The 26982-nt window shown below is 59.1% G+C and overlaps 1 protein-coding gene across 1 annotated transcript in view; it reads right to left on the minus strand.

Moving 5' to 3' along the window:
* Positions 1 to 791: 791 nt before the first annotated feature.
* LPCAT1 (lysophosphatidylcholine acyltransferase 1) overlaps positions 792 to 26982 on the minus strand; it is a 40770-nt gene continuing 14579 nt past the window's right edge. Inside the window, exons 2-14 of the mRNA XM_020891662.2 lie at positions 25264 to 25406; positions 21497 to 21711; positions 16783 to 16895; positions 15479 to 15539; positions 15172 to 15230; positions 14194 to 14228; positions 13381 to 13435; positions 11697 to 11779; positions 8419 to 8544; positions 7712 to 7865; positions 7346 to 7444; positions 3906 to 4044; positions 792 to 2870 (exon numbers count right to left, since the gene is read on the minus strand). Of these exons, the coding sequence (XP_020747321.2) occupies positions 2686 to 2870; positions 3906 to 4044; positions 7346 to 7444; positions 7712 to 7865; positions 8419 to 8544; positions 11697 to 11779; positions 13381 to 13435; positions 14194 to 14228; positions 15172 to 15230; positions 15479 to 15539; positions 16783 to 16895; positions 21497 to 21711; positions 25264 to 25406 (1467 nt within the window). The 3' untranslated portion in view covers positions 792 to 2685. The remainder of the gene's footprint in view (positions 2871 to 3905; positions 4045 to 7345; positions 7445 to 7711; positions 7866 to 8418; positions 8545 to 11696; positions 11780 to 13380; positions 13436 to 14193; positions 14229 to 15171; positions 15231 to 15478; positions 15540 to 16782; positions 16896 to 21496; positions 21712 to 25263; positions 25407 to 26982) is intronic.

The following is a 26982-nucleotide window of genomic DNA, read 5'->3' on the forward strand; positions in this document are numbered from 1 at the left end:
GACCTGACTGGCCAAGGTATGTGGGGATCATGGCACGGGGGTGGGGGGGTGGGGGAAGGAAGCAGAGAATACCAGTCTCAGCCACACACCAGCCCTGGGAGGCAGGACTGCAATGCCCGAGTGGCTGCCTTCTTGACTGGCATGTGTGCGTGCACATGAACGTGTACATGTACATTTGTGTGCCTGTGTGTACACATGCATGCATGCGCATGTGGGCACACGTGTGCATGTGTGTGCATGCCTGTGTACATGTGCATGTGCGTGCACGTGTACACATGTATGGACAGGCAAGTGTGAGTGCATGGGTGTGCACATGCCTGCATACACAGAGGAATGTGCATGTGTCCCTGTGTATACATGTGCACATGTGTATGCACATGCATGTACATATGCCTGCCCGTGTGTGCATGTGCGTGGGTACCTGTGTGCACACATGTGCATGCACACGTTTGCACGTGTACATGCATGTGTCTACATACACATCCTCTCGTTTTACAGCGGGAACAGCAGTGGTGGTGAGTGGGAACTTTATCACCTAGTTTCCCACGTGACAGAGCATCTGATGCTGTCCGCTGGCACAAGAAGAACTCCCCTGAATGGAAGTGGAGGCACTTTCTCAGCAGAAGTGAAGCGAACGTGTGGCGGAGGGGCTATGACATCACGGGAGTCACTGCCTCACAGGGAAGTCAGGAGGGACACCGCGTGGCCGCAGGGATGGACAGTGCAGTCGCCGGGCGCCTGCTGCTCTCGGCAGCACCTCGTGACCAAGACTCATAAGAAAATACATCCTCAAGCATTTAAGACGTTATGTTTTATTCGTTCTGTTGAAAACCTCTGGTTGTTTTGGAGCTGCCTGCCCCACCCCCCCACCCCCAGCACCCAGCAGGCCCCTGTAGGCAGGGGGCCCCTCGCAGCTCCGGTCCCACGCACGGGGCATCCACCCCCGAGCTCTGTACATTCACAGCTCTGAACCCACGACCCTAAGTCACTACGAAAGAGAAGAGAATCAGGAGGAACAAACATCCATTCAAGGTCTGTTTATCAGAGATTTTTTCCTGAAAACGCATAGCAGCGTTTCATTCAAAAACCCTTCATCCACAGACGCGGGCTGACGCCCCTGCTCAGAACATCTTGGCTCGTTCACCTCCTTCATGGCCGGGCGCGGGGTTCTGTCTTGTAAAGATGAAACTTCATGCACTCTATGGTCACGACCTCAGTCCTGTTCGCTGCCAAGGCTGTGCTAGAAGTTTTGTGTCCAGCGGGCCAGTGCCCTGGAATGATGTCAGGTGCCCCCTGCCCAGCGCAGGGCTGGAGGGGCTCTGGAATGAACAGAAGTGAAAGGGGGTTTTCTTTCCTGACGCTTGTCCATCTGTCAGTCGACATGCAGGTCTCCGAGCCTCAGGAAGTCAGTAAATATTTGCTCTTCAATTCCAGCCCTGGTGGTCACTTTCCATGGCCATGGCCCCAAGAGAAAATCAAATCGCCTTAGAAATTAAAAAAAAAAAAAAGTCCCAAACAAACCCAGAGGCTGTGCTCCGGGAACACACTTCGTGTGGTTGTCATTGTGCTTTGAGGAGACGTTTCTAATCACGTCCTGAGGAAATGAATCGAGGCGATTTCGTGACCGTGAAGGAGGCCCCCTGGAGCCCCTCTCTGAGCCCAGAGCTGCCGCCCCCCACCTCTGGGCACAGAGAGGTACCCCAGCCCCCAGGGCTCCCTGAACCCCACCACCTGCTCCCCACACCTTCCTTCCCTGAGGCTGCTCTGGCTCCTGATGCCCCGGGAAACCGGGCAAAAGGGGGGTGCTGGGGGGAGTCAGCGACTGGTGGACCCTCCCGGGGATTGACGGTGCCCTCGGGGTGCCAGCCGGAGATAGGAGCCCCCCGCTGGTCTCTACCGAGGCCGGTCTCCCCTCCCCACACTCAGGGCTCTGGTCGCAGCCTGCACTCGGTGACGTGGCTCCGGTCACCCCAGAACAGAAACCCCAAGCTGGTGTTAAGAGCAGCGGGGCTGAAAAGGGCTGAGGCTGCAGGAAGGCAGCTCCAGACGGGGTGCCTGTGGCGCCCCAACGCAGGGGCGGGGCAGGAGAGGAGGTCAACTCAAAGCTCCAAAGAGCCCCAGGATCTATCAAAAAAGGACCTATAAATAAATATCCTCTGACCCTCAAAGGAAAACGAAGTAGAAAAACGATTCTCTTCTTGTAAAAAAAAAAGGCTGAATGTTTCCTGAAGTATCTAAATGAAGTTTACAAAAGACTCATGAGCTCCTGCAAATATAGAAACGTTTAAAAACCGGACGGCGGCCCTGCCCTCCTCCGCAGAGGGCGGCGGAGACTGCTGGAATCGACACGCGGGCGGGAGTGCCGCCTTGAAGTGCCCATGGAGGCCGCCGGCCCGCACTGCCCGGACAGGACAGGACCGGACCGGAAGGCTGGAGGGAGAGGATGGGGGCAGAACCGGGGCTCGAGGTGAGGACAAAGCAACCGCGGGCCCCCGACTGCTGCCTGGAAGCGGGGCCGGAGCCGCCCAGCCAGCTGCTGTGGCCTTCATTACGGGGCACAAGGTCCGCCGGCCCGGCCCGGCCCGCCCAGGACCCGGCCCGAGGGCAGGGCAGGGGCAGCTCGCGCTGGAGCGTGAGACCGGCTGGCGGCTGCGCACAGGCCTGGTCTTTCCAGACCCTTCTGCGCTAGTCCAGCTTCTTGCGAACAGGCTCCGTCCCAACGGCTGAGTTCTCGGGGCTGAAATCGGCGCAGAAGCCGTTGGGGGTGGGAGCCAGGGGCGTCTGGGCGCAGCTCCGAAGGCGCGTCTGCTCGGGGTACAGGTATTCCTCCGCGAAATTGGGGTTCGCTTCCGCGAACCTCTCGAAGTCAGCTGGAGAGACACAGGCACCTTGGTTAAGGGCTCGGGGGCGAAGGTCTCGAGCCCGGCGTCTCTCCCCGGCGCCCCCCTCACACCCAGGGGCGTCTTGGGATCTGCGTGCACGCTTGTTTTCTCTGCGGCGACCCAGTCCCTGCGGAGACCCGGGCGGCCGCCACAACGCCTCGGGGGAACTGAAGGGTCACTTCCGGGATGTGTCCCGGGTGCGCAGTGTCCCGAGAAAGACTCGGCGGTGCCCTGGGGACACCGGGCGCACCGCCCCCTGAGCCCTCGCGGGGCCTGCGCTGTGTCTCCCGGTGACTCCGGGTCCTAGCTTTGGGGTGGGGCACCCTGGGGGCACCCCGGGGGCGCGGCGATGCTCTGAGCCCCGGGTCGGGGCGCCGCAGGCTCCAGGCGGCTGAAGAGAAGCGCCCGTGCTCCCTCGGCCGGTGGGAACAGCCTCCACGGGGTCTGCAGTCCCAGGGCTCAGAGCCGCGACAGCCCCCTCTCCCCGCGAGGCGTGGCCCCTTTATCACAGGCGTGCGCACCCAAAGCGAGGCCCGGCGGCTCCTCCTGACATTTGGCTGTGATTTAAAAACACAGCCAAACAAGAGGCGCGCGATGACCTTTCCTGAGCAAACTCTGCTCTTATCTCAGGGAGATTACCGCTCATCCTCTGATGAACCCGCCACCCTCGGAGGCTCCTGCTGCCCTTGCAGCCCAGGCCTCGTCCCCGGGTGGGTTCCCGCCCGAGGCGCGCAGCCGTCCCACCATGTGTGGCGACAGGTGCCAGGGCCAAGCCCCCCGGAGAGGAGGTGCCCTAGGCGTCAGGGCGGAACCCCTCCTGGCCCCAGGGACCTTCTGATCTCCGCCCGGCAGACGCTGGGGAGGGCATCTGCTTCACGGCCAGACACAACGTGCCTGTTAACCGCCCGCGGAGGAGACAGGGAACCCCGCCCCAGCCCTGCCCGGTCTCGGGGCGGGGCCGTGCAGGGGAGTGGGGCGCCCCACCTTGCACGGGGGTGTCCTCCCCGGCTCCCGGCCACTCACCAAACGCGATCCTGCCCTTCTGTTCTTGGTCTATGGCCCGGAAGAGGTCGGTCACCGTCAGCTCGGCCACCCCCAAGGCGGTCTTGAGGATGCTGGACAGGGCATGCTCGTCGACGCTGCCGTCCTGTGTCCCGTACATCTGCGGGGCGGGGCGGGCGTCACCCAGCGGCCTCCCCTGCCCCACGGCCCCGGGCTGCTCCTGCTCTTGGGCTGGGCCAGACCCCATAGGGTCGGGACCGCTGGAGCCCACAGAGTCCGGACGGTTGGCGTCCAGCTCCACGACCCAACCCTCGGGCCTCCAGTTCCCCGCTATTATGTCTTAAATCCACCAGACACGGTGCTCCGGGCAGTGCAGCGCAATCGCCTGCATTCGGCCGTTGCCTGCAAGGCGCCCGCTTCAGACGTCCCTCTGGGTGAACACACCACGGCCGTGACGCGTGGTCACTGGCAAAACCGCAGGGTGAGGAGCTAGGCCGGCCCCCAGCCCCCGAGGTCCCTTCCAAGGAGCCCTGGTGACCCACACAGCGGACCACCGCAGTGACCCCCTCTCCCTCCTCTAACTTCCCCTCTTCTGCTTTGAATTCACCGCTGAAGAATGAATCCCCAAGCCCCAGGCCCTATCCTTACCCCCCACAAAGGCAGAGCCTGACCCACTATCTCCCTGTGACCTGGCTATACCCGCGCCATGGGCCCTCCAGGACCTGAGGGTGATGGGCCTGTCCTCTCGAGGTTCCCTGACGGTCATCGCTGCGGGCGCCTTGCAACCAGTGAGGCCACACGGGCCGGTGCAACCATAGCCCCGGCTACACCGGGCTGAGACCTGCCTGCAGCCGCTGTCCCTCCATAGCCGACCTTCCCAACACCCCTCCCGCCTGGTTCTGGAGGAGGCCCCCTGACCCCTGAGGCTGACCGGGGCTGTGGAAGAGGTGGGGGCTGCCCCCCGTGCCACCTGCAGGCTCGGCTCCCCACTGTGACCCAGGGGCCCCTAGGCCCAGCTGCTCCTGGACCCCATGACCTCTGGAGCGTCCACTCCACCCTCCTGCCTGGAGGCGGGCTCCCCGGGGCAGGACGCCTGCTCGTTGGGTCAGGCAAAGCTCGGGCCCTGCCCGGCGCCCCCAGGGGGTCACTGGCTTTTGTCAGCGAGACGAGCCGGCCACCCGCTCACACAGCCTTCCGCAGGTGGGATACCTGCCACCAGGCGCTTCCGTGTTGGAGGGCTGCCTCCACCGCTCCCGGGGCCCAGCCCGCTCCGCCCCTGGCCTGGGGTTGTGGGGCGGACACCTCCCGAGTCCCCTCGTATCTTGCTCTTTATATGTGTCAAACCAGACCACCTGCAGACAAACCTCTCTGCAGCCTCCAGACCCCACAGTCCAGCCCGGCCCGCGGGTGCCTCGCACCCGCCAGTGCTCAGAGCTGCAGCAGGGAGACGAGGGGGCCTGAGGCCTGAAGCTGTGACGCCGAAAGCGAGGGGACTTCTATCTCCGCCTCCCGAGATGACCCTGCCGTCTGTCTGAGAAAGGCCAGGAGGAACCGGGCTTGTGATGGGAGGACCAGGCCCCGGGTTGCCCCCCGCACCTTCCTGAGCTGGTGGGGCTTGTACCACGACTGTATCTGCAGTTTCATATGATGATGACCATAAGGAAAGCTGGGCACCGAAGAATTGATGCTTTTGAACTGTGGTGTTGGAGAAGACTCGTGAAGAGTCCCTTGGACTGCAAGGAGATCCAACCAGTCCATCCTAAAGGAAATCAGTCCAGAACACTCATTGGGAGGACTGATGCTGAAGCTGAAACTCCAATATTTGGCCACCTCATGCGACGAGCTGACTCATTTGAAAAGACCCTGATGCTGGGAAAGATTGAAGGCGGGAGGAGAAGGGGCCGACAGAGGATGAGATGGCTGGATGGCATCACTGACTTGATAGACATGGGTTTGAGTAAATTCCGGGAGTTGGTGATGGACAGGGAGGCCTGGCGTGCTGCGATTCATAGGGTCGCAGAGTTGGACACGACTGAGCGACTGAACTGAATCGATGACAGTAGTAGAAAAGGTGGAGACAAGGGACCCAGAAGTACGTTACGCTGCCTGCAAGCACTGCTCTGGGGAAGCCCCAGCTCGGCGCAGGTCTCTGGGAGCCTGAACTCTGCTATAATGCTGCATCTCAACCATCAGCCCAGGGGGACAGGCCCAGGCGTGTCCGCAACCCCGGGCAGGACACCTCGCAGACCCTCCTCACCACATCTCGGGGCCGCCTGCCCCGCACCTGCTCACACATGCCCCAATCCTGGGCTGTGGGTGGGGACGGAGGGAGAGCCTGTGGGTCGTCAACCTCAGGTGGGGCAGGCCGTCCACACGAGCAGGACACGCGGGCGCCCTGTAGGGATGCCAGACACAGGGGCCACTGGCTTTCTGGGGAGCCCGGGAGGGGCAGTCCCTGCAGGGGAGGCCACTGTGGAGAACCACCGGGACCCTCGGGTCAGCTGCTCAGGCAGCCCTGCCCCAGCCCCTGGCCGTGCACCTGGCCCCGGGGTGGACGCCCTAGCAGTTCATGCTTGTGCTCAGCTGCTGTGCTGAAAGCAGGTCGCCCGCTCCCCCACCAGCCGCCATCATGACGGCAGATTCTACCCAGCCATGGCAGGGAAGCCGCTGCGGGGCCGCCCGACGGGGCGGGGCTGGCACAGGGGCGATGGGCCCCGAGAGGTGCCCGCTGAGGCCAGGGGATGCGGACGGGCTTTCCTGGTCTTTGTCCACCAAGCACTGATGCTGCCCGTCAACTCCTTTGCCGGGACTGGTGGAGCCACCCTGTGCTGTGGGGTCCCTCCCAGCCGTGGGGAAGGCCTGCTGGGGCTGGAAGGCAGAGACGGCGTTCTCCACCAGCGAGGGACAGGGCTCCCTTGACCTACATACAGCAGGTGCCCGTGAGTCTCGCTAGTGTGAGATGGAGCCTGTCTCTTGGCGGGCAAGGCCTGCCTCGCTCTATCCTAGCAGACTGACCCCACGAGACCCACCTTCAGGGTCGCTGGCTGGATCCAGGTGGGCCAGGACCCCAGCATGACCCTTCCCCGCTTCCCAGACTCACTGCCCGCCTCGTGAGCAGACTGGCCCGGAGTCACACTGGGGCTGGTGGCTCTTCAGCCCTGAAGCCCTGCTTCCCTCCGGTCAGCAGGCCGACGGGGAGGCTGTGTGGGGAGAGATGGCCCAGCGGTCCTGCTCGGCACCAGCAGGACTCAAGAAGGTGAGCGGGGCTCCCATCTAGGAGGAACTGGGCAGAGGCGCTTCTGGGCCTTTTATAAGCAATGGCTGGTACACGCTTACGTGAAAAGAGCCAGCGCGCGACTAAGTTCCCCAACGTTCTAAGGGACTACAAGGTGTCTCGCAGGTTGGACGAGCCCGTGTCTCCCCGACCCCACATGTTAAGGTCGCAGAGGCGCCGCACTTGCCTTGAACGCCAGCTGGATGGTGTCCAGGGTCCGGGCCGGCCGGCAGACGACAGACAGGGCGACCACGTACTCGCGTAGGTCCACCTCCCCGCCGCCACCCTGGGGACAGACGCCGTTAGCAAGGGCCCCGCCACCTCCTGAGGGCACGCGTGGACTCAGGGGTCTTTGAGCGACCTGCTTCAATTCCCCCAACTACAGGCGTGCTTGCCAACAAACTGACTTAAAAGCCAAATTTCTATTTGCATTTGACAACACAGGACAAAACACTCCAAAAGACGGTGGCTAGGAAGATGGGCAACAAAGGCTGGCCTCTCCTTTGCTTCCAAAATCGCTCAGGGAAAACCAGCTGTCCCCCGCCACCCCTACCTCATCAAACAGGGAGAACAGGTCCTCCAGCGACTCGGACTCGGGGACCCCCAGCTGCGCTGCAAACTCAGGGAGCGTCACCCTCCTGCCCTGCTTCATTCTGGCGCTTTCTGCATGCCTGTCGAGATCCTGTTCAAGTTTTTCTGGTTTTAGTCTAAAGAAAAAAAATGAGGGGAAGATTGTTTTCAATAAAGTCACGGAATGCTGAAAATGGAAGCTTTACTATTATGTCCTAAGACCCAGCAAACCCTGAAGATGATTCATAGAGCAGCAGTCAGTCCTCGGGAAAAGGGGCTCATCTAGAAGCCTGAGGGCCAACTGTGTCCCCGACCCCAAGCTCTGGGACCCCACAGTGTGCAGGCCCACCCTGGGACCGGCCCTCCTAGGATGCGGGGTGGGGCTGGGGGAGGGGAGGCCGTCCATAAAGAGACAGTCAGGCCAGCCATTCAGGGTTTAAGACACTTCTGTGTGGAATGATACTGGCATTTCAAAAAAGAAAAAATAACCCAAACCTCAGAAAGAGCACCGTTAATCATTTCAACTGGCTTCTGCCTGTGACCTCTGGGTTTGTCATCAGTGCCCGGGAGGGGACCCTGCAGGGCCCACATGAATGAAGCCTGTGCCCTCTGAACGGTCTCCTTTGTCCCAGGTGCCTGAGGGACAGCCACCTTGACTCAGCGCCCGCCAGCAAGGACCAGGGAACTCACCCCAGACCCCTGAGCAGCCGGGCAAACTCCAGAAGACAGGTGTCGGCGGGGAGACGGAGCTGGCCTTCCGCCAGGGCCAGCTGGCAGTCCTCAAACGTGTAGTCGGTCACGGAGATGCCCAGGGCCCTGCGGGAGAGGAGGGGCCGGGTCAGCCGCCCTCCGGGCAGCAGGGGGGCTGTCCCAGGGAGGGAGTGGCCGAAGAGCAGCGTCACACGCGGAGGCCCAGAGTCCCGGCCCCTCTCGCACGCTCTCCAGGCTCAGCTCTGGTGGCGGAGACCCACGCGACAGTGAGGCCTGCCGACTCAGATGTCCTGCTTCCCGCTCCAGGACCCGTGGGCGCGGCGCCCTGGAGCGGCCTGTCCCCCGAACGCGTGCGCTTTTAACAAAAGACTGCCCTCCGCACGACCCAAGCTGTCTGTACCCTAAGTGGCGCTTCTGCTTAGGTTTCCACATTCTGCAGCCTCAGTGAAGCTTTAGTTACACATTAAAAGTAGAAGTTGATAAGAATACAGGTGGTGTTCAGGGTGGAGGGGAGAGTCACGGAGAGAACCAGCTCCCCAAGAACAGGAACGACCCCCTGGGTGAGACGTGGGGTGCAGGGGTGCTGGAGAAATGGGCGGCTTCCCCACGCAAAGGCCCCGGTGTGTCCACATGGCTCGGGGTGTGCTGGCACTCAGCTGCGAGAAAGGAATTGGGGGGCAAAGCCCCGCAGCATCAGAGGGGTGTGAAAGCCGGATGAGGGCACATGCACGTATGAGGGGATGAGCTGCTCTGGCGGACCCCCACCCCCCGGCCTAGGAGGCAGGGCAGGCAGCGCCCCGTGAGTCCTCTGGCGTGAGCGCTGGGCCTGGAAGGAGGGTGTGTCCTCCTGAGCGTGAGTCCAGTCGGCTCAGATAGAGGGCCATGCAGAGAACACTGGCAAAATCCCACTTTCACTGTCCTGGGGCTAAGGACACAGGCAGCCCCGTCCACCCAGTGGTGGGTGGCAGACTCGGCTTCCCTTGGCCGTTCCCACCTGGGAGTGATGCGGGGAAAAGCCGCAGGCCTGCCCCCAGCCCCGCCGGAGTGAGGCCCCTCCTATCAGTCCCCGCAGAAGCCACATCTGGAGGGTCCTAAGTGGGGCCTGGAGGGAGGTCGGAGGCCCTGACCCTCCCCCTGGGTGCCCCAAGCCTGCAGGATGGGATGAGGTGCCCGCGGAGCCCACAAACACCCACCACCCCCACGTAGGAGCCTTTAACAGGAGCCACTGGGCGCCGAGTGCTCTGGACGCCGAGGTGTGTAGAGCATATTCAGGGAGCTGCCAGGTAGCCTAGAGGTTAGGACTTGGCGCTTTCACTGCTGAGGCCTGGGGTCGATTGCTAGTCAGGGAACCATCCCATGCGCCAAGCGGTGAGCCAAAATACAAAATAACAGCAATGATATTAAGTACCACACTCGGCACTACACACAAAGGCTGAATAGCTGACCCCACACGTCAGTAACTTGGGGCCTGGGGCTGCCCAGCCGAGGGTCAGCCTGGTGCCTCGGCAGTTCCGCCCACGAGGGACGGAGCCCGCATCTGGAGCCTTCAGGGACAGGAAGCCGCCCTCGGGGTGCAGAGCACCCTGCTTTCCAGGCTGGCACCGTCCTGAGGTCAGAGGGAGGCAGGACCCCGTCATCCCACAGGCTGTCTCAGATTCCATGGAAAGCAGCCTTCTCCTGACGTTTATGGAAAGTGCATTCACAGTAGGAGATTTACCAGGTATCGAGAAGGACCCCGCCAACCCCGTCTCTGTAACCGAGGGGGCTTTTGCTAGTCTCGGCGGGCCGGATCCAAGGCTCCACATCTGAGGACACGGGGGCAGCATACGAGGCCATCGCTCACGAGGCACGTGAGCCTCCCTGGACTCTGGTCTCTGAGGGCCCTGGACCCAGTCCCTGGCAGGTACAAGGATATGGCTGTGGTTCCTGGTTGCCATGGCGATGATTCTGAAGGCTCCACCCTGCGGCTGCTGAACTCCCCTGAAGAGCACTCAGGTCTGGCCGTGTGGGGACAGGAGCCAGAGCTGCTGCAGGCCCAGAGGGTCCCCAGGCCGCCTGCAAAGACTGTGGGACCCTGGGTGGGACCCTCACGGTTCTGGAATCCTCTTGCAGCCATGAGGCGAGACAGGACCCGATGGGTATCTGTCCTTTCCCACTGAGCCAACACGGACTGTATGACAACACAGAAGTTTCCTTAGGGTACGTACTTAAAATTTTTAATAGCTAATTTACTGGATATAAACTAAAAAAAAAAAAAAAAAAAATCACACCCAAACTGTCAGGCCTCTGACTCTATGGATAGTATATCTGTCCAGGGGCTGATCAGGGTCCCTCACTGCCCTGACTTCCCAAAAGCTGAGAGTAAAGCGCCTCCTGCTGCCCGGTGGCTCTGTGTCCCAGTGGTCGGGGTGGGGGGCGTGTTCCCCCCAGACTCTGCTCCCAGCGCCGAAGGCTCTGAGGCGTGTGGGCAGGCTGAACGCCTGGGGTCTGGGGTGAGGCTGCCAGGGCCCGGAACCAGCCAGGGGCTGCAGGGAAGCTCAGGCGGGCATGCTCCTGGCTGCAGGGAAGCTCAGGCGGGCATGCTCCTGGCTGCAGGGAAGCTCAGGCGGGCATGCTCCTGGCTGCAGGGAAGCTCAGGCGGGCATGCTCCTGGCTGCAGGGAAGCTCAGGCGGGCATGCTCCTGGCTGCAGGGAAGCTCAGGCGGGCATGCTCCTGGCTGCAGGGAAGCTCAGGCGGGCATGCTCCTGGCTGCAGGCACGCCGTCCTCTAAGCACCACGGGATCAAGTGCACAAAACCCGCGCTCTGCGGAGAAAGAACCTCAGGACTGCTCTCCAGGAGGAGGGCAGCCGAGACGTGCTGGCCCAGGCCCTCCCGTGCGCTTGTGACCACGGCCCCACTGCCTGTCTGCACGCGCACGCACGGACACAGCCCTGCGGGCACTGCTGGCTCACAGCGATGGCTGCAGTGCAGAGAATTCGGGGGCAATGACCCAGCCTCTGAAGGCTGAACAAGCAGAAACGTCCTCCAACAGGACGGGGAGACAGAGCGTGCGGCCAAGCACACTCTGGCTGACGCTTGGCCAGGCTGGTTCAAACCCATCACCCGCCCCGGCTGCCAGCTGGTCTCCAGCAAGGCCAGGACGCCGGGGACAAGGACGCTGAGTGATGAGAGCCAGGGAGGCCGAGGGCGCTGGGGCGTCCACGGAGCCCCGACCCGGCGGCGCTGGGGGGCGGGGGCGGCGCGGGGCTCACTCACTCTGCCATCATGCTGCGCACGTTTCTGGCATATAGGGCGGGGTCCTTCTTCTCCTCCTCCGAGGGCGTGTACACCGGAAGGAACTGCGCATACAGAGAAGGTGGTCGCCGGCACGAGCATTGACTGCCCCCTCCGCCATCACCGCCACAACACGACCTCCACCCTGACAGAGCAAGGGCTGGCAGAGCACCTCCCACTGGAACCGTCTGGAGCTGTCACTCCTGCTCCAAGCAGGTGCACACGTGTGTGCACACACAGACACACACACCCACACACGTGTGCACACTCCCAAACTGCCTTGCCTCAGCAGGAACACCACTCCCTTGACACAGGAGTCAGGGCATGGAGCGGTAACTTCACCCGGGGGCTCAGTCTTTAGATGCAGAAGAATCATACATGTGCTCCCATTTCTCATGGTCTCAGTTTCGTGTTTCATCTGAGAGGCTCTCAGCAGCTTTTGGACAGCTACGGCATTATAAATTGCCCCAGGAACTTGGGTATCTGTGTGACTGAAGCTCACAGTGTTTTACGTATGGAAGTCCACGCCTTGGGCCAGGCTCCATTGTAGGAAAGGCTCTAGTCTCTCACTGCTACCTTTTTAAAACCTCTGTAAGTTGCGGCAGTTCCACCTCAGCACTGGCATCTTGCAGAGGGACACAGGAAGGAGTTCAGAGCGACGTCACAAAGCCACACGGCTTCAACTCTCAAATTCAGAAGCCAGGCTGAGACAGAGCTACCTCCCCGGAGACTCACCACGCTGCTGCCTCCCGGCCACCAGCAGATGAGCCACAGCAAGCATCCTGGGCTGCGGGCTGGCCGCCCCTGGACACGGGCCACGGCCCTTTCAGCTCAGTTCTTTATTAAGTGGCTCATTTCTACTGAAGTGGAAAGCCTGGCTGAAGGCCGGGATCATGTGTAAATTCAGCATTACTCTGCAGTGCTTACTGGAAGGTAGCAAATGAAAAGCTTTATGCTGTGTAAGACTAGTCTTTCATTTTTCAGATGTAGGAGTAGCAAGTGAATTCCACTTTTAAGAAAACAGACTCTATTCCTCATCTACTTGATTAAATTTACAGGCTGCATGAATGTGGCATGTTTATCTGAGCAGAGAGCATGGGTACTGGCACTTTGGAGACGGGCTGAAGACTCGGCAGTCCGCCTGGTCTGACCGGGCATTCAACAGAGGTCAAGAGTGTGATAAGTTCAGTAGCATGATGCCAGCCGTGTCAGCATCAGGTGAAAATGTAAGTCAAGAGAATCATTAATTGCTTGTGTGCGAACTTTATATGCTGTCAAGCTACGCTAACGATAATAAGGGAACAAGGGGCTTAGCTTCCTGCGGATATTTAAAATGCTATCTGAATGGATAAAAGGTCATACAAGAGACACAAATTGACTGAACCACTGGGAAGCCCTCTACGAAGCCATGAGAAATGGAGCGTTCAAAGCAAGACAGATAACCTGTAACCTGCTACAGATACCAGCATCATGTATAATATCATGTCCATAGAGATCCCGATATAACATCGCATCTCTATAGACCTCAACCTGGTAACACTCTGTCTATGGAGACCCTAACATGACATAATGCAACATTGCAATAACATACACAACACAACATTGTGAAACATCACGTCAGTATAGACTCTGACACGATGTTGTATAACGCCGCATCCAGACAAACCTCAATTTCCACTTGATTGTGAAACTGGCACAGCGTCAGCCACAGGATTTTCAACCTTAAATGTGAACAAATTTACAGCATGGTGAAGTCTCAATTCCCTGCAGCTCTGATGCCGGGTCTCCACGCCCCGCTCCCCTGCAGAGGGCACCCCTGAGCAGGCTGGTCTCCACGAGGCGCTGAGCCCTCCTGGGCCTGAATCTCAACGGTGAATGCGGCCCTGAGGACAAGGCTGAGCTCCTCAGAGACGCCCACGTCGGCCTGCCGTGACCCGAGGCCGCGCTCCCCGCTTGGCTTCCAGCTCAGGACGTCTCGTCTCCCCAACATCCGGCCCCTCCAGGGCCCCCAGGCCCGAGGTCGTGGCACCCCTACCACTGTCCACCTCTTCACGGCCCGCTCCAAGCCCAGCTCGCCAGGAACCTGAAGGACCCCCTTCCCAGACTCTCTCCCAGCTCCCCCCGGCTCCTCACCTCCCACTCCACCCTCCAGCCTTGGCGATGCCACCTCCGCCACTCGGGCAGGCCAGGGGCCCCAGGAGGGCCGCCACCCCCGCGCCCCCAAACACCAGCACACACCGGCGCCCGGGACCCCGTGCGCCCCCTTCCTTTCCGGGGTCAAGCTGTGCGCTCAACCAGAGAGTGAACAGACGCAGGTGGGAAGAGGAATCCATTCCCCTCCCGCCGGGGGGAGGACCATCAACTTCAGTCCCGGGATCCCGAGTGCGGGGAAGGCCGCCTCGTGCAGCCGGCGCGGCAACCCCTAAAGTAAGCGGCTGGGTGGCACCTGGAGGGGAGGACAGCGTGGGCTCTGACTTACGCTCCCGGGCCTCGCCATGTCCATGTGATGGTGTCCTGGGGGCAGGAGAGGAGCCGTGAGTCCCGACGGAGCCCCTCATCCCCGCGACCCCCGCCTCCCAGAGCTCCCCAGCACCGTGCTCCAAACGAGCCAGTGGAGCAAACTGGAGAGGGGGATGTCTAGAGCTCTACAGGCCGGTGACGGATCCTCGTTCTCAGAAACCGACCAAGGCGCGAGCCTCTTCAGGGCCGTAAGGGTGGCTGCACCAGCCCACGTGGCTGCCGGTTCTACAGGCGTTCAGACACCGGGTCTGTCCACACCGGCGGGCATGGGGTCAGCGTACAGACCCGGGGCCCATGGGCCCGGTTCGGAAGCAGGGGTGCTGAAAGCCTCCAGGGCCCACAGACGTCAGAGGGATCCCACCACATCTGAACCAGCCCTCCGCCCCCTGCCATGACCTGTCGGGACAAGGCTCCCAAGGGAGCTCGTGTGAGCGAATCCATCTCGGGTCCCCAGGGAGGCTCTCGCAGCCAGCACCAGGCAGGCAGGGACCGCAGAGCTGCACACCCCTGAGGAGGCAGGATGCAGCCTGGGGCAGGGCGGGTTACAGATGGGGCGGCTGGGGAGAGGCGCCCTCCGGCACCGGGGCCTGAGGCCGCGTCCGCCCTGGAAGCCGAGCTGGGCTCTGTCAAGTGCACCGTCAAGAGGGCGCTTGTGCCCCTGGAGGACCGAGAGTGGAGGCGGCTAACCCCGCTCCCTCCTGCTCTCTGGCCTTCGGGACTTGGTTTTAAAATGTCCCGAGTGTGAACTGGGTGGCAGAGCTGCTGAGGCGACGGGGGTGGGGGGTCTCACACCATGGGTCCGGCTCAAGGACAGGCCAGGACTCTGACCCACGAGAGCAGGGCTTCAGGAGCGAGTGCGGGGGAATGCTCTGAAACACTGGGCCGTCCTCAGGCCAGGACACTCACTGGACCTGTGTGCCCAGGAGAATGCACTCACCAGTTTGTTCGGGTACCGCAAAACCACGGGCTGGATGGGAACGCCCGGGATGAACGCACCTGTGGACGGAGAAGGGACACGTCTCATCTCCGCGGCGGCACATCCCTTGCCCGTATGGCCCGGGGGAGGTCTCAGCACAGAGTGGGCTTCTCGGTCAGAGGTCACTGGGGGCCAGCTGTGGACACTCAGACCAAACCCCAGGGTCGCAGGAGACAGATATGAGAACACCTCCGGGCTGAGGCACTTTGCCGGGAGTGAGGGCCTTCCCCACCTTCTCGCAGAGAGAGATAATTAAGGCACTACATACCAGGCTTGAAGGTGATTAAGCACGTCCTATTGGTACAGGTGCCTTCTGGAAAAATCATTATCTTGAAATGAGAGGGAAAAAAAAAAAATTCAGCATCAAAGGGCTGGTTCAGGGGCCAACTTCCCAACCTGCTTCTTCTGGGCCTGAAGTGGTTCAGGCGCTTCAATCACATTCAGTGGAGAAAGGTAAGAGGCAGACAGAAGCATCTGTGAATTCCCCCTCTGACTACTGGTTTTACTAAAATCTGGAAGCAACGCAGACACACAAACAGCACGCGTCTCCCAGTGGCAGGACGCACAGTGCCCTCTGGAGCTGCCGTGTGGGCCAGACATGGACCAGCCCACGGGCACAGGCATGACAGAGGCGCACGAGTGGGAAGCATGAGGCTGAGGACGGGGCCTCGTGGACTGGGGCCGGGCCAACAACGCAGACACCCTCGGAACCAGCAGCAAAGGTAACGCCTTGTCACCGGAATCTCCCATCTCTCTGACTTGTACTGACTCCCAGCAGGGGGATGGAAGCTAACTTCCCCCATATGCTGGAAAATACAGCCCATAAGGCTGCTTTCAACCCTGGGCCCTGGAGGAAAGACCAGCTCCAGGGGGCTGGTCCAACCCTGGGTCAGGCAGGTGAGCTGAATGGAGGAGGCGGGGTCATGCCATTCTGGAAAGGGAGGCAGCCGGGACCCTGGAAGCACAGCCTCCCAGGGGTAGCTTGTCCATGGGCAGGGAGCCACAGCAAGGCTGTCACTGTTTTCTGAGCAGCCAGAACCCAACGAGTCCTGTGGGGCTCCGGCTTCTCGAGGTTGGCTCAACAGAAAAGAAAAACTACATATGTACACAGCAGGGGTCACACCACACCCACGGCTACCTCTGGCCGAAGATGCTGCCCCACAGCCCAGGCCAGCCTTCCGGGTGCCCCGAGGGAACCGAAGTGTGCCGGGTAAGCTCAGAGCTTTAGAAGCAAGTGGACGCAGCCTAATGCCCTACTCAGGCACGAGGCTGCTGACTCCAGAGCCAGGCCAGCCAGCTGTTTCTGACGGGAGAACTTAAAAGATGACTTGGGAACTTCAGATGCATGTGAAAATTATTTTCCCCCATTTCTTATTTTTAAAATGCCAGAACCAAAAATACCTGATATACAAGCACATTCTTAGGCTTGCGCTTATCAAAAATAACGTGAAACACAATGAACCCAGTCTCCAGGGAAGTCACGTTCTGGCTCTCAGGTTTCTCTTTCCCCTCTGACCCCTACGTTCAGGTCTTTCAGAATAAATCCATGCAGGACACACCAAGGCAGCCCACCTGTGGCCACTTCCCGCCGGACTGCGCCCGCCTCCTGATTTCCTCCACCGTCTTCCTGCGGGAGTCCTGGTCTGCCCGGGACACGAACACCGGCCGTATGTACTTTATCAGAGCTGAAAGAGAGGGCGGGGCGCTCGTGGGGGGTGGGGCCCTTGGGGGCGGCCCCCCGCCCCGGAGGTTACCCGTGCGCTGTGCCAGCCACAAGGGAGCAGGGACCGCACTGAAGCCTCAGTGGATGGCTGGGAGCCCCACCACCTGCGGGCCACAGATGACAAGGCGGGAGGGAGACAGAGGGGCTGACCCGCCGGACTGGAGAGCCCTCGGTCACCTGCGTCACTGAAGGAAGAGCCAGAGAGCCCAGGTCCACGGCCGACCTCCCCGGGCCCGCGGTGACCTCCCTGGACCTGTGGCCGACCTCCCCGGGCCCGCGGTGACCTCCCTGGGTCCGCAGCTGACCTCTGTGGGCCCATAGCTGACCTCCCTGGGCCTGTGGCTCACCTCCCTGGTCCTATGGGTGATCTCTCTGGACCCGCGGCTGACCTCCCTGGGCCTGTGGCTGACCTCCCTGGGTCTGCAGCTGACATATCTGACCTCCTTAGACACGTGGCTGACTTCAATGGGCCTATGGGTGATCTCTCTAGACCCGCGGCTGACCTCCCTGGACCTGTGGCTGACCTCCCTGGGTCCGCAGCTGACCTCTCTAGGCCCATAGCTGACCTCCCTGGACCTGTGGCTGACCTCCCTGGGTCCGCAGCTGACCTCTCTGGGCCCATAGCTGACCTCCCTGGACCTGTGGCTGACTTCCGTGGGCCTGTGGTGACCTCTCTGCACCCATAGCTGACCTCCCTGGACCCGTGGCTGATCTCCCTGGGCCTATGAGTGATCTCTCTGGACCCGCGGCTGACCTCCCTGGACCTGTGGCTGACCTCCCTGGGTCCACAGCTGACCTCTCTAGGCCCATAGCTGACCTCCCTGGATCCGTGGCTGACCTCCCTGGGCCTATGAGTGATCTCTCTGGACCCGCAGCTGACCTCCCTGGGCCTGTGGCTGACCTCCCTGGGTCCGCAGCTGACCTCTCTGGGCCCATAGCTGACCTCCCTGGACCCGTGGCTGATCTCCCTGGGCCTATGAGTGATCTCTCTGGACCCGCGGCTGACCTCCCTGGACCTGTGGCTGACCTCCCTGGACCTGTGGCTGACCTCCCTGGGTCCACAGCTGACCTCTCTAGGCCCATAGCTGACCTCCCTGGACCCGTGGCTGATCTCCCTGGGCCTATGAGTGATCTCTCTGGACCCGCAGCTGACCTCCCTGGGCCTGTGGCTGACCTCCCTGGACCTGTGGCTGACTTCACTGGGAAATAGGACCTCTGCAGATGTGGCAAAGTCAAGATGAGGCATGCTGCACGGGGTGAGCCCTGCCCAGGGACTGGTGTCCTCGTGAGGAGGACAGATGGCCAGGTGACGATGGAGACAAGGGCGAGGGGACACGGCCACAGCCAGGTTCACCCAGGAGGGCAAGGACAGCGGACGCCGCAGGGGGCCCTGGGATGGGTTCTCCTTTGAGACCAGCCTGCTGAGACCTGTGTTTTGGAGTCTGGCCCCCAGAACGGTGAGCGAACACACGTTTCTGTCGTTTTAAACCCCAGGCTCCGCAGTGCTCGGTCCCCACTCCAGGACACAGAGACCCTTCTTAGGGGTTCCCTGGGGTCCAGAGGTGAGAGTTCTGTGCTCTCACCACTGAGGACATGGGCTCAATCCCTGGTCAGGGAACTAAACCCTGCAAGCTGCACGGTTAAAAACAAAAGAAATAGACTCCATTCTTAGCCCCAAGCAAGTGTGTGTGTGTGTGTGTGTGTGAGAGTGTGTGAGTGTCTGTGTGTGAGACTGTGTGTGAGTTTGTGTGTGTTACTGTGTGTGTGACTGTGAGTGTGAGTGTTTGTGTGAGTGTGTGTGTGTGTGTGTATATGTGAGTGTATGTGTGAGTGTGTCAGAATGTGAGTGTGAGTGTGACAGTGTGTGTGAGTGTGTAACTGTATGTGTGTGAGTGTATGTGTGAGTGTATGTGTGTGAGCGTGTGTGACTGTGTGTGAGACTGTGTGAGTGTGTGACTGTATGTGTGTGTGTGTGTGTGTGAGAACGTGTTTGTGTGTGTGTGTGACTGTGAGTGTGAGTGTGTAACTGTATGTGTGTGTGTGTGTGTATATGTGAGTGTGTGAGAATGTGTGTGTGTGAGAATGTGTGAGTGTGACTGTGTGAGTGTGTGTGTGTGAGAGTGTGTGTGAGAATGTGTGAGTGTATGTGACTGTGAGAATGTGTGAGTGTGACTGTGTGAGAACGTGTGTGTGAGAACGTGTGTGTGAGAATGTGTGTGTGAGTGTGTGTGTGTGTTTGTGACTGTGAGTGTGAGAATGTGTGTGACTGTATGTGTGTGAGTGTATATGTGAGTGTGTGAGAATGTGTGAGAATGTGTGAGTGTGTGTGTGTGAGTGTGTGTGTGAGAGTGTTTGTGTAACTGTATGTGTGTGTGTGTGAGTGTATGTGTGTGAGCGTGTGTGTGTGTGTGACTGTGTGTGAGACTGTGTGAGTGTGTGACTGTATGTGTGTGTGTGTGTGAGAACGTGTTTGTGTGTGTGTGTGACTGTGAGTGTGAGAGTGTTTGTGTAACTGTATGTGTGTGTGTGTGAGTGTATATGTGAGTGTGTGAGAATGTGTGTGTGTGAGAATGTGTGAGTGTGTGTGTGTGTGAGTGTGTGTGTGAGTGTGTGAGAATGTGTGTGTGTGAGAATGTGTGAGTGTGTGTGTGTGACTGTGTGAGAACGTGTGTGTGAGAACGTGTGTGTGAGAATGTGTGTGAGAGTGTGTGTGTGTGTTTGTGACTGTGAGAATGTGTGTGTGACTGTATGTGTGTGTGTGAGTGTATATGTGAGTGTGTGAGAATGTGTGTGTGAGAATGTGTGAGTGTGTGTGTGTGAGTGTGTGTGTGAGTGTGTGTGTGAGTGTGTGAGATGTGTGAGTGTGTTTGTGACTGTGAGTGTGAGAATGTGTGTGTGTGTGTGAGTGTGTGTGAGAATGTGTGAGTGTGACTGTGAGAGTGTGTGTGTGTGTTTGTGACTGTGAGAATGTGTGTGTGAGTGTGTGTGAGAATGTGTGAAAGTGTGTGACTGTGACTGTGAGAATGTGTGTGTGAGTGTGTGTGTGTGTGTGTGAGAATGTGTGAGAGTGTGTTTGTGACTGTGAGAATGTGTGTGTGTGTGTGTGTGAGAGTGTGTTTGTGACTGTGAGTGTGAGAATGTGTGTGTGTGTGTGTGTGAGTGTGTGAGAGAGTGTGCGTGTGTGTGTGTGGGCAGGAGCGCACTCAGGACTCCAACGACCGAAGCTGATGGCGACCACCAACACGCTGGTCCCTGAATAAGGATTTAAAGGTGGGAAGTATTTCTCAGGAGAGACACTCTGACCTGACGGCAAGTGGAGGCCGTGGAAGTCGGTTACCTTCCCAGGCTGGTGAGGCCACAGTAGTTGGTTTCCACCTGCTCCCCTAGGGCCACCCCTCATGGGGCCCAAGATGGGCTGTGAGCTGCTTTTCCGAGTATTTTTGCTATTTGTAAACAATAATGTTTCATGGCCTTTATTTCCTGGAGCTCTTACAAAACTGAAAAGAAAACATTTTTAAAAAGAATAAAATTCTACCTAGTTGGGTCCATGGCACTCAAAAAATCTAACTGGATCTCAGTGATATTTTGTCACGTGTCTTGAAACAGTTTGCTTTTTCATGCAATTGAAACTATTTCATCCTTCCTCACTGATTATTCCTGACGCTGCCTAAAGGGCCATGAGGAGAAAGGGAGGTCTGGTGGAACCACCCAGAAGGATGAGGCAGTGAGCCCACCGACTGGTACAGCCCAGCAACTACCCCCAGCACCGAGCTAGCCCCAGCTTCCAGCGCTTCTGTGAGCCAAGGGCAGCACGCTCTGGTAGAGCTTGAAGGAGTGCTTTAACATCTCACGGTTGAGGGTACTTGTGTGCTAATAAAAAATGAGAACCACAGTAATATCAGAATTCATACCACAGAGGTCAAGGTCCAGGGCCTAGCTCACGGGGGTGGGACCTGTGCAGACGTGTCTGTCGTCACATGACGACCAGCCAGCAGGGCGGGTGTCAGTGCCCCCAGGACAGGGAGGGGGAGCTCAGCACTCCCACCAGGGTGGGGGGCAGTCTCGCAGCAGGATTGAGGGGGTGGGGCTCACTGACTCCCTGCAGGATGGGGGGCACTGATCACTGCCACAAGGATGAGGGGCTCACTCCCTGAAGGACGGGGGGTGGGGCTCACTCCCCCAGCAGGATGGGGGTCACTCCCCCAGCGGGATGGGGGGTCACTCTCTCCCAGTAAGATGCGGGGGTCACTCTCCCAGTGGGATGGGGCTCACTCCACCAGCAGGATGGGGGTCACTCCCCCAGCGGGATGGGGGGGTTTTCTCCCAGTGGGATGGGGCTCACTACCCTAGCAGGATGGGGGTCAGTCCCCCAGCAGGATGGGGGGTCACTCTCTCCCAGTAGGATGCGGGGGTCACTCTCCCAGTGGGATGGGGCTCCCTCTCCCAGCAGGATGGGGCTCACTACCCCAGTGGGATGGGGGTCACTCTCTCCCAGCAGGATGGGGGTCATTCTTCCAGGAGGATGGGGGCTCACTCCCCCAGCAGGATGGGGGGCTCACTCACTTCCCCATATGGGGATGTCTCTGCTCTCCGCCTTCATCACGACGGAAGACATCGTCATGGTGACAGGGATGGCGTCGAAGTAGGAGGAGTGTGGAGCCAGGGCGAGGATGGCGGCCTCGGTGGGCAGTGCCCGCCGCCCCTTCACGGCCACATGGTGGAAGCCGCCCGCGAACCACATGGTGCGCATGATGGCCTTGAGCAGCACGTCCACGACCCTGCAACAGAAGCGTGGCCGTCGGGGACGGCACCTTGCCGCCCATGCCCTGTCAGGGGCAACGCCGACCCCAGCTGGTGCCAGCACCCCGTTCCTGAGGCAGGGGCACCGTTCACACTGGAGACGCAGAGCCATTCTGGGGATGGGGCCAGGGGGCAGATCTACAAGGGCAGGGACCCGCCCTGGCCTCCGCCATCCTCCCTTCCTCACACAGGGAGACACCTTAGACTCGGATGTGTGGGTGGAAGAGGAAGGTCCAGGGCAGGCATCAGAAGAGTCTGCATTATGGAGCCAGGGTGCTCTGAAATCATCCAGAGGACAAGAAAGACAAAGCATGTGTGAGACTCCAATGTTTCCTGCAGAAACGCCAGCTCCCCAGAAAGGCTGGAAAATGGAGAGGGAACTTCCCAGAACATGCCAGAAAAAGCCAGGACAGAACTATAAGACACAAAGAGAACAGCTTCTCAGATTGAAGGCAGGCACAGACTCCCAGCACCACGTCAAGGTGCTGACCAGAATGCACTTTGTTAAGGGGAAAAAAAAAAGATTCATGCAATCTCCTTTCAAAAGTTTCCAAATTTCCAACAACAGAGACTTCGAAACTTTCCAGAGAGGAACACGTGGGCTTCCAGCATCTAAGCTGCAGGTAGTCAGCAGGGTGTCACGAAAGCACTGAGTCAGTTCTACACCTAACTCAACACCCACCAACACACAGAGCAGAATAAAGACAGTTCCAGACACAAATAGGGAATGAGCTCCTTCGCGCATCTTCTTTCTGAGATGAGAATCCGATACTCCAGAAAATCTTGGATAAAAAACAAACAAACAAAAAGAAAACAGGCCCAGGGAATGCAGGCCACGCCTGAGAGAGCAGCAGAGGGACACGCACCAGCTGGGGTCAGGTCCCCGAGTCCCGGGGGGGCAGCGACCCCCAGGCCGCAGCCACGGGACCTTGGGGACAGAGAATTTTGAGGCTACGCTCAGGGCTCATCATTCTTTTGGTAAAAGGCAACATAAAACTGGGAATTCCATAAAACGGAAAAAGTCAATACAGGAAGGATAGGTCAGACTTCCCACAGCAGGCGGATATGCAGGTGACCTCAAGAAGCTACGTGTGACGGAAGCCCATGGTGACCCTGACCGCCACCCTCGCCCAGCCGGGGCCCCAGATCTGCTGGCCGCCTGGCGCCCCTCAGGGCTGGGTTCTGACCCCAACAGGCCCAGAGCACCTGACTCCTTCCCTGGGCGATGGAGGCCACGGTAGAAGAGCCACACACGGTGAGTGTGCATGCTGCTGGGGTACATGCCAGTACACAAACACGTGTATGCAAATGCACACACGCATACAAACACGCATTTGTACACACTCGTGCACACACATGCAAACACACAGGCATACACTCAGAACGACGCTCAGTCTCTGTGGACATGAACACCCAGACCTCCCGTGAAACCACTCTATGTCTCTGCACATGGGGCACATCATGGGCCTGTCTCTCTCACACACACTCACACACACACACACACATGATGCTTCTGTGAAGTGGGCTGCTGGAACTAATCTTGGCTGTGGTCCACTTATCACCTGATGAGATCAAGTGCATCACTGCAGACAAGAAAAGCCACAGGGAGTCAGAACAGGGAAATGCAAGGAGCCCCAAGTCATCTATGTGAAAAGACAGGCTCGGAGGCCCTGCAAGGTGAGAACAGGAGGGAAAGGGGCCCAGCCCGGGTGGAGGAAGGAAACAGGGAATAAAGATACTTTTAACAAATCACTCCTTCTGGGTAAAAACTACAAAATCTCTGGTTTTTGTAGGTTTTCAATCCAGAGAAACTGAAATTCTGATTCCTTTTTGGCCTGGATTTATTTTCCTTGACTATACATTTGGTACCAAATTCACCTGGGTTCAATCCCTGGGTTGGGAAGCTCCCTTGGAGAAGGGAAAGGCTACCCACTCCAGTATTCTGCCCTGGAGAATTCCATGGACTGTGTAGTCCATGGGGTCACAAAGAGTCAGACACGACTGAGTGACTTTCACTCCCTACTCCCTGATATTTTAGTTTAAAAAAACTCTGAAGGTAAAGTATGATTTCCAAAGAGATTAGAAAGCCTGGCTCCATCTGGTTCGCTCTCGTTCGCCCTCGCTCGCTCACTCACGGACCCGCTCATTCATTCTGGAGAGCTCCGTGACACCAGGCAGGCTCCAAGGCCCAGATGTGCTGGGACACACATGTGGAGCCGGCCACACGTGCCTCCGTTTTCGAGGGAGGAAGAATGACCATGGTTCACTAGAAACTGGGGACGGTCTGCGGACGAGAAATGCCGTGAGGGGGGTGAGGGGTCCCCCAGGCGCGGTGCTCATCCATGGCTCAGAAAACCCTGGACTAGCAACCGGCTATCTCTGCCCTGCACGTGGTAACTGCTGCTCTGACCACGGTGCGTGGGCAGCGGAGAACTAAGGCCCAGGAGAGATGCCAGTATCGCAGCCTCTTAGGGCATCATCAGACAGCGGGAGAGAGAGGAGAGCCTTGAGCTGGTCTGTAAATCTTAGGGGCGGGGCAGCAGGCACCTGAAGCTGTGTGGGCCCTTGGCCTCGGCCACAGGAACCCTCACTGCACGGCAGCAGCCTGGGCTGCTGCAGAAATGAGTGGGCAGCACTGAGCCCCAGTAAAACCTTATTCACAGAACGGGTGGCGGCACATTTGGGCTGTGGGCTCGTCTAAACTAGTAACATTTTTATTATTAACTAATGATAAAACTAATAACATTTCTGTTTTGAATAAACCATCCCAGGGCCCTCAGGATGGATCAGAGATATAGACACAGCAGGTTGTGAACACCTTGGTTTTAACAGGAACAGTGTCTTTTAAGACACTGAAAACACCCAGGAAAATCCTTCCACTGGCTTGTTTCCCTTCACTAACAGCGAAGAGTTAAGGAACAGCTTTTGCATGTGTTCGCTCTGTCCCACTCTGTGACCCCATGGACTGTAGTCCACCAGGCTCCTCTGTCCACGGGATTCTCCAGGCAAGGATACTGGAGTGGGTTGCCATTTCCTCCTCCGGGGATCTTCCCCACCCAGGGATCAAACCTGTGGCTCAGACACTGCAGGCAGGGAACTCCCAGGGAAGCCCAGCAAAGAGAGTTAAGGAACAGCCTTAGGTATTTAACACAAGAAAAGGCTGTGACTTCGTTTTGCCAGATTCCAGTGGGAGCTTTAGTTAAGCTGCATTTATACGTCCATCTACATGAAGCCGTGGTTTACCACCGTCCATGGTGTAAAAGCAGAGAGCAGACCCGGGGCAGCAAGCCCACACGCGGCCTCGAGGGCTGTGGGCAGGGAAACACGCGGGAGCCTGTGCCCAGGACACTGCACAGCGGTTAAGTGGCTCGCGGAGTCCTGGAAGGAGCCTCTGAGTGGGAGCGGCAGGGGCGGCAGGGGCGCAGCGGGGGAAGGTGGCCTGTGCTGGGAAGGGGAAGAGGACTGAGCCACGGAGAAACGGCCCTGCGACATCCCCCACCGCCCCGGGGCCCCCGCACACTCGGACTCACCTCCGCCACAACGCTGGCGGCTGCTCCGGTTCCTGCCCCGCGGGTCCCAGCGAAGACACGAGCGCCAGGGGCCAGGCGAGCAGCATCATGAGGAGGGCGACCAGCAGTCGGACAGGGAAGAGCGTCAGCGTCAAGACGGCGACCTGCGGACAGGGCATGGTCATTCGGGGAGCTGCCTCAAGCCAGGCCCGCCCTGCCCCAGCTGCCTGCCAACCTGGAGATGGGCACCCGCGGACTCCCAGCCCCACCTATTCCCAGCAGACGGCCCCGCCCATCGCAGCACACAGCCCGCCCACTCCCGGCCCCGCCCATCGCAGCACACAGCCCCGCCCACTCCCAGCAGACAGCCCACCCACTCCCGGCCCCCGCCCATCGCAGCACACAGCCCACCCACTCCCGGCCCGTCCATCGCAGCACACAGCCCCGCCCATCCCAGCAGACAGCCCGCCGGAGACCCTGCTCTCAGCACCCCAACATGGGCACATTTACATGCCATAGGAGGCACAGAGCCGCCAGAAGAGGGCTTGGACCGCAAGGAGATGGGGACCCAGGGACTTTCCAGCCCCAAGAAGTCAGGGATGGGAGGAAGGCCCAGCAGGGATGGGGCGTCCAAAGCCACAGGTCTGGTCCAGAGGACACAGGAAAGGCTGGCTGGGGCTTGTGGGGAGGGGAGGCTCTGCAGGTGAGGGGGACAGCCACAAGCCTGGGGGGAGCAGTGAGGGTGGACACGGGGTCAGTGGAAGCCGAGTCAGGAAGGGCCGAGTGGATGGGCAGCCGTGCGGGAGGTCCTGCACTTCTGCACAAAAGACGCTCTGGATCCACGTGGCGAGGGGAAGGGGATGCTCAGGACCAGTGAGTTTTGTGATGAACTTGATTTCAGGGGGCCTGATTAGAAAATGGGGAGGGGGCGGAGTGATGAGCCTCATGAGCAACAGGTGCAGTTTTTGATGATTTACAAGAATATACACATGAGATATGTGGGTTTGGCACACAAGAGACAGAAGAGGCAGGAAGAGATCTAAGTCTGAGCTGCTCACTGCCGCGCCCCCACTGGTCTCTGCCACCTTCCCTGATCCCTGGGGTCTCCATCAAGGCCAGAGCTTCCCGGCAGGAATACAATACAAGCCACCTGTGTCATTTTACTTTCTCTTGCAGCCGCGTTTAAAAACACAAAGGTGATGAAATCAGTTCAAAACACAGTTAATTTAAGCCAACACCCCTGAAATTCCATCATCTGAGCAGGCACTCAGGACAAAGTGTGCACGAGCCACTTTACTTTCTCTCCCGTCATGTCCGGGGATCCAGACACAGCGCATCTCAATCACACGCCATGTTCCGGTGCCCAACAGCCACAAGTGGCCTATACTATCTGCAGCCGGTGTGGGCCATCTCCACATGCTGCTGTTATGGGAGCCAATCCTGACACCCCGTTGGGTCTGTTTTATTATTTTAACCTTTGCTTCCTGTTGCTTTTTCACTAAAAGGATTCTGTCCACACATAAGGGCCTGACTCGCGGAACCCTGCCCACCTGTGGAAGGCTACAGGAAGGAAGGAATTAACCTAGCCCTCCCCATGACTGGCCCTTCCAGGAGATGTCTGCAAGATTAATGGCCTTTTCACTTTACCTCCTCACCTCCCCGCTCTCTGTTCATAACAACAAAGCAAGCACAGTAACTTGCACATGGTAACTTGTACTCGGTAACCACAGCGACTTTGAA

Source organism: Odocoileus virginianus, chromosome 14 (assembly GCF_023699985.2).
Source record: "Odocoileus virginianus isolate 20LAN1187 ecotype Illinois chromosome 14, Ovbor_1.2, whole genome shotgun sequence".
Classification (NCBI taxonomy): Eukaryota; Metazoa; Chordata; class Mammalia; order Artiodactyla; family Cervidae; genus Odocoileus; species Odocoileus virginianus.